General features: G+C 40.5%; 1 protein-coding gene across 1 annotated transcript; it reads left to right on the top strand.

The window, feature by feature from the left end:
- Nucleotides 1-4,965: 4,965 nt before the first annotated feature.
- On the top strand, nt 4,966-7,283 carry LOC147504733 (uncharacterized). The gene is made up of 2 exons (XM_086605337.1): nt 4,966-6,024; nt 6,423-7,283. The coding sequence occupies exons 1-2, from the start codon at nt 4,966-4,968 to the stop codon at nt 7,281-7,283; spliced, it is 1,920 nt and encodes a 639-aa protein (XP_086461463.1).

The following is a 7,283-nucleotide window of genomic DNA, read 5'->3' as shown; positions in this document are numbered from 1 at the left end:
ACAAAGAGTTCCTGAAGAACAGGTGTATGCTTAACATATTGCTGAAAAAAATTATCGTTGAGTGCAACAAGAAAATGAAGAGAATTATCGTATATTGCAACAAGAAAACGAAAGAAGACGACAAGAGGAACAAAGACAATGGCTTTCTAAGTTAAAAGAGTGATTTATGAAATTCAAACTTCTGTTACTAAGAAATCATCTCCATCTTTACCACTATGTGAAAATGTATTTTCTGCATCTACTCTTGAAATTTGTGATTGTATATTTCATTATACTCCTCAGAAAGATGAAGTTCAAGTGCTTACAATTGTTTCAGTATCAAATCAAATTTTGGGGATCCCGAATGAACAAACTGTAGATATTTATTATGAGAACGAGAAAAATATTCAAGGGAAGGTTAATGTTACGTTGTTAAAGTTTTAGGAGATGATGTTGATTTGCATGAGATAATGCCACTTGTTGCTAAAGAAGTTGTCAAAGTTTCTAATCTTGAGCAAGAACTCGAGGATGAGTTAATTGTTTAAGAGGAGGAGAATATGATATATCACAGTTTTTTATAGAAATTTATTTGTGAAGACCCATACTTGAAGTTTTGTAAAAAATTGATTGATGTTTGTGTCTGCCTCAAGAATTTTGTGTCAGATTGTCAAAAGAAAATATGGAACAATCAAACTATTGTGTCTACTTCGTCTTGGTCTAATCGAAGAATTGTCATTCCAATGCATAACTCGAGGGCGAGTTATTATAAAGAAGAGGAGAATGATGTAGAACATAGAGCCTATGGTTATTGTGTAATTGTTTTTAGTAAATCCAAGTTTACTAAAAACAAGTTATTTTCGCTTTTATTATTTAAGTACAATTTAGAAGTGTCTAGAAGTCTAATTTATGAGTTTCAGTAGTTTTAAAAGGTTATTATTATGATATAGATAGATTAGGAAAGTGTTTCTTAATGTTTTAGTAGGTTTCTAAGATGATTTCAAGGAGTTCTCTATATAATGCAACCCAAGTCATGAACAACAAATATTCAGTCATGGGGGCCTTTTTATGGGTGATAGGGAGTGACATAACTTAAGTCATTCATATGATCTTGTGCTCCGCTTTTTGCCGCTTTTAGTTAAACTTTTAGTTTGGTATATAAGCTTATCTCCTCTTCTTCTTTTTTCTTTCCAATTCGGGTAAAATCCATCGCAGTTTACAGTGAATGTTCTGAATTGGAGAGGCTCTTTCCTTCCAGTCTGGGGTAAAATCCTCTGCAGCTTAACTGTGAGAGTTCTTAAGTCTGGATCATAAGGTTTGTATCGTTCCCTCTCTTCTATCAAGTTCTTATCTTCAATGGAGTCGGCATCCACTCCTCCTCAACCATTCCGCTGGAGCTCTCTTTTTCAAAACGACAAATCATCTTTGCCATCTTCTAACTCTGTTTTAGAACCTTGCACTCCAGCTTTTGAAGAGGGGGCAGCAGTGGTACCCCAAGACATTATTGATGTGGGTATTGCTGAATGGGAAGATGTGTTAATTGGATTGTTCCTGGATAAAAGGATGAGCTTTCCCTTTGTAAAGAATGCTTTAGAGAAAGCTTGGAAGTTAAAAGGTTCCATGGATATTACTACAGACAGGGACTTGTTTTATATAAGTTTCTCTGCTTCTGAAGATAAGCAAGCTGTCCTTGAAGGTGGTCCTATATTTATCGCGGGAAAGATCTTTGTTGTTATGCCATGGTCACCGGAGGCGGAAAACCAAAGGAACAACGTTTCAATAGTGCCAATCTGGGCAAAACTCTCAAAAGTTCCGAAAGAACTATGGACAAAGAAAGGACTATCTTTCCTAGCTAGTCTCATTTGGGGTCCTCTCTGTATGGATGGAGCAACGTCAATGAAGAGAAGGCTCGACTTTGCGAAAGTCTGTGTTACAATTCTTTTGGAGTTTGATTTTCCAACCTCAATAAAATTGAAGATACGTGGCAAACATGTTTTTGTCGACGTGGAGTACCCTTGGAAGCCCCCGTCGTGTTCTAGATGTTGTAGGTTTGGACACCCAACAGCTAGATGCCCAGCAGCTCGTACTCAAGTGTGGGTTCCCAGAACAAGTCTGATCCGAGAACAAAATCCCTCTGCTGCTTCTCCAGCTACTCGTCTAAGCTCGCAAAATGTTGCAACTCTGAACTATAGTGTCCCAGTTGGGTCTGACGATATATCTACAATCAATGATGCAGTAGTCACTAGGGAATCTCCTAGTACTACAAGGACTTCAGCACGACCTCCTACCTCCCTCATGGATGCAGTAGTCTCTAGGGAATCTCCTAGTACTGCTAATCCCTCTGCTGCAGCTACAGCCGATTGTCCAAGCGCGCAAGTTGCCATAAATTGGTTTTATACAGCCCCAGTTGGTCCTGAAGAAATGTCTTCTACCAATGGTGTAGTAGTTACTAGGGACTCTTCTAGTTCTGCTAGGATGTCAGCTCGATCTCCTACCTCTCTAGTGGGAGCAGTAGTATCTAGGGAATCTCCTAGCACTGCTATGGCGACAGTGGGCTCTCTTTTCTCTCCTCCTCTATCACGGCCAAGCCAGTTGCTTACTCGGTATAACAAGGACAGTGCTAGTTCGCTAGGCCCTCTACTGGCCACTCCTAATATTCCTCGACTTCTTAGAACAACCTCTGATGGCTCTTCATTGAACAATATGCCTGGATATTCTCCCTTTTCTTTGAGAAATTCAGGTAGCCCTACCTTATCTCGAGTCTCAGCAATGCCCAGTGGAAACTCCCGAGGAAAGTCGTGGTTGTCTATTCAACACATGAATAGCCACAGTCAGTCCTGGAACAGGAGGAAGGTATCGTATCGGCTGAGGATCTTTTCCAATTTCATGTTGATAATAATGCATACGCAGCCTTAGTCATGGAGGAGGATGGTATAGATGACGACATCTCAGAGACGCATGATGAACCTTTTGATGATCATATTGTGGACTCTCCGCAAGTCACAAAATTGAATATGACGTCTCAAGTCGTTACTAGAGCCCAGCTACAGCAACAACAACTGCAAAACTCAGGAAAAAGAGGTTGAGGCAGGGCCAAAGGCTCGGGTAACAAGGGAAAAAACAAAAGATGATCCCATGAAGATTTGCACTCATAATGTTAGGGGTTTAAATGATGTGAATAAAGCGAAGGCTCTAAATGCTTTTAGAATCAAGAATAAACTAGCTTGTTTTTGCCTTTTGGAAACGAAAGTTCGGCAAGCAAAATTTTTGAGTATCAGCAATGTCTGCTGCCCGTCTTGGAAGTTTGAACATAATTACTCCAGTGTAGTTGCTGGACGCATTTGGTTCTCATGGGACCCTTCAATTCTTGGGGTTCAAAAGATTTTGGAGAGCGATCAATTCATACATGCTCAGGTCACCATCCTTGCTTCAACGCAAATGTTTCATTTTACAGTAGTCTATGCAAGTAATAAAAGAGCGGAAAGGTTGATTCTCTGGCAAAATCTCATCAGTCTTAACACATCCTTCTTGGGTCCTTGGTGTGTGGCTGGTGATTTTAACAATGTCCTCTATTCTCATGAGAGGATTGGTACTGACTTGGTGCACCCTAGGGAAACTACTCCCTTTGCAAATTGTCTCAACACCGTAAGTCTCTATGATCATAAATCCAGTGGAGGGTTCTTTACTTGGACTAACAATGGTTCTGGTTCTATGCAGAGATGATCTAAGATAGACAGGTGTCTTATCAATTCCTTGTGGGCTATCCATTTCTCAACTTCTGGAGTGGAAGTTTTACCGCAAGGTCTTTCTGATCATACGCCTATAGTTATCTCGATCTCCAACTCTCATTCATTCAGGGCACCTTTTAGGTTCTGTAATTACTGGGTTGTGAATCCTTCCTTCAAGGACACTCTTATAAAGTGCTGGTCTATCCCTAGACAAGGTAATCCACCGTTCATGCTTTGTAAGAAATTAAAGATGTTCAAGGAAGCTCTCAAAGGCTGGCCTAGATTTAGTTCCACAGATCTTCAAAATCAAGTGGTAGCTGCCAAGGCCAATCTAGAAGACATCCAAATGCATATGCAGAAGCGTCCTTTTGATTCTCATCTTTCTAATCTAGAAAGAAGCCGTAGATCTGAGCTTTGCGATCTTATGCTTATGGAAGAGTATGACCTCATGCAGAGGACCAACACTGACTGGTTATCCTTTGGTGACAAAGGTAATGCTTTCTTCCACAATGTTGTAAAGGAAAAGAAGACAAGGAACAACATTTGGTCTATTTTGGATACTCAAGGAAATCAGCAGGAGGGCCAGGCTAAGGTTGCTCAGGCTTTCATATCCTTCTATAGAAATATGTTGGGTACTTCTTCTTCACCCTCTTATAATCCTCAGTTTCTGGAGCATCTTAATCTTCAGGAGTTGCCACCTGAGAGTGCAACTAGGTTGAACAAGGATTTCGATATCTTGGAAATAAAGGAGGCACTTTTTTCTATGGATGATAACAAAACGCCTGGGCCTGATGGTTTCAATGCTTTCTTCTTTAAGAAAGCCTGGGATATAGTTGGTGAAGACTTCTCTCTTGCAATTCAGCATATGTTCAATCGGAAGTCCATATCAAGGGGTATAAACTCCACTCTTCTTTGCTTGATTCCAAAAAATCTTGCACCTTCAAAGGTTGATGAATTCAGGCCCATTGCTTGTTGTAACACTATATACAAATGTGTGGCCAAGCTTCTAACAAGCAGGATGAAGGAATATATGCCACTCTTAATCTCTTCTGCTCAATCTGCCTTTGTACCAGGCAGGAACATCCAAGATAATATTATACTTGTGCATGAGCTTATACGAGGTTACACCAGGAAATATGGAACCAGGAATTGTGCAATCAAGATAGACATAAAGAAGGCTTTTGATTCAGTCAATTAGGAAGTTATTGGTATGATTTTGCAGAGATTTGGGTTTCCTCCTCTCTTTATGGAATGGCTAACGATGTGTTTCACCACCCCTTCTTATTCCATTAACATCAATGGAACATCTAAAGGATTCTTTGAAGGTGAACAAGGACTTCGGCAGGGCGACCCAATTTCACCGTATCTATTTGTCTTGGTGATGGAGGTGCTCTCTGGCCTTCTAAATCAAGCTCTCTATGCTGGACACATTCATCCGCATTCTAAATGCCGGAGGTTGAGTATCTCTCACTTATTTTTTGCGGATGATGATATGCTTTTTTGCAAAGGAGATATGGCTTCTATTCTTGCAATAAAGGAAATTCTTCTACAGTTTTTGCTCTTCACAGGGTTGAATATCAACTCAGGAAAATCATCTATGTTGGTTGGTTGTATGTCTCATGAAGCAGGATTGGACTTGGCTAATGCTTTGGGTATACCCCTTATATCTCCGCCTCTTATATATCTTGGACTACCTCTTACTTCTTCAAGGCTAGGTATACGAGATTGTCTACCTTTGGTAAAGAGATTGACTTCACGTATCTCTAATTGGAAGAATATATCCTTGTCAAGGGCCGGTAGACTTGAACTTATCCAGTCAGTTCTCTCATCCTTTCAAGTCTACTGGTTAAAAACCTTTGTTTTACCAAAGAAAGTTCTGGACAATGTATCTAAGATTTGTAACCATTTTTTATGGTCTGGTCCCAATATGACAAGGAAGATGCATCATGCCAGCCATGAAGTATTGAGGTATGCTAAGGAGCAAGGTGGACTGGGTATGATAGATGCCAGAACTTGGAACAAGGCAGCTTACTGCGGCTTGATTTTCAGATTAGCTGAGAAGGATGGATCACTGTGGTCAAACTGGACATGGAGCCAACAAATAAAGCAGTCCTACTTTTGGACTATGAAAACACCGGAAAGCTGCTCTTGGGTATGGAGGGGGATACTGAAGCATCGAAACATTGCTCGGAAATATGTTAGATATGTTATAGCAGACGGGACTAACACCTCCTTCTGGCATGACCCATGGTGCTCAAGTCAACCGTTTTGGGAATCAACAGTTGCGAGAAACTCATTTGTGCTACCAAAGGATGCAAAGGTGAGTGATATTTTGAATCAAGGTAACTGGTCCTCTCTGGTGACATCTATCTCAGACAGTTCCTTGAAAAATCTCATCTTGGGTACGGAAGTGAATTGTTATCTAGACAAAGACGAAGTTATTTGGTCACCGAGTAGTTCGAGAATTCTCGATAAAATCACGTGTATCGCGATTCTCTTAAAAAAGAGACCAAAGGTAAAATGGTACAAAGTGGTCTGGGGAAAGCTCTCTATCCCAAAATTCTCATTTACATTGTGGCAATTGCTCTCAAATTGTCTTCCCACTCAAGATAAACTTTGATACGAAAGAATACCTTGCAATTCTCTCGAATGCAGCCTCATGGTATATCTTCGGAGCACTCAAAGCATTTATTCTTCGACTGTCACTACTCTAAACAGGTCTGTGCCTCTGTGAAAAACATTCTTGGACTAATGGAGCTAGTCAAAGACTCCTCTTCTGAATGGTATAGTATTTTCAGGTTATGTCGGCAAAACACCACCTGTGTCAATATCTTTAAATCTTTTATTGGAGCCACTGTCCATGAACTCTGGTGCGAAAGAAATAGACGGAAGAAGAAGAACATCTTGTTGACGACCCAACAGCTAACCTCAAGGATTATGGCCACAATGAAGTTGTACATTCAGAAAAATATGTCAGAGGTCAAAGACTCTTACTCGCTTCGAGCTCTTGCTGATAGGTTGGCACTGCAAATGAACTTCAAACCTCAGGAAGTTCTTTGGTGTAGGTGGAAGTCAGCGAAACAGGGAGCTTACATGCTCAATACTAATGGTTCGATCCAGCAAAATGGAAGTGGGTATGGAGGGACTATACGAGATGGCTTGGGGAATGTTGTTCGCGCTTATGCAGGTTGCTCGACAAGGAACTCAGTCATACATCAGGAAATTCAAGCCATTGCAGTTGGGCTTAAGCAAGCCCAAGAGATGGGTATAGAAAATCTGGAAGTCAACTCGGACTCTCTAGGAGCCATAAACATTTTGAAAGGGAGTGAACGCTACCCATGGTATTGTTCTAATATGGCTGCCTGTATTAGAAGTATTACTCGCACATTTGTTAAATGCTCTTTTAGTCATATCTTTCAAGAAGGAAATCGGGCAGCTGACTACCTTTCAGAAATGTATAGATCGCCAGAAGAAGGTGTTGTTCTATTTTCTCTTCCTCTAGATGAAAAGTTACACCATATCATAGAGGAAGATATAATAGGCACTATGTATCCCCGTTTTTCTCCTAATACAGGTTGA

This window comes from Coptis chinensis, chromosome 4, assembly GCF_015680905.1.
Source record: "Coptis chinensis isolate HL-2020 chromosome 4, ASM1568090v1, whole genome shotgun sequence".
Lineage (NCBI taxonomy): Eukaryota > Viridiplantae > Streptophyta > Magnoliopsida > Ranunculales > Ranunculaceae > Coptis > Coptis chinensis.
This window is presented reverse-complemented; position numbering and strand designations above follow the sequence as displayed.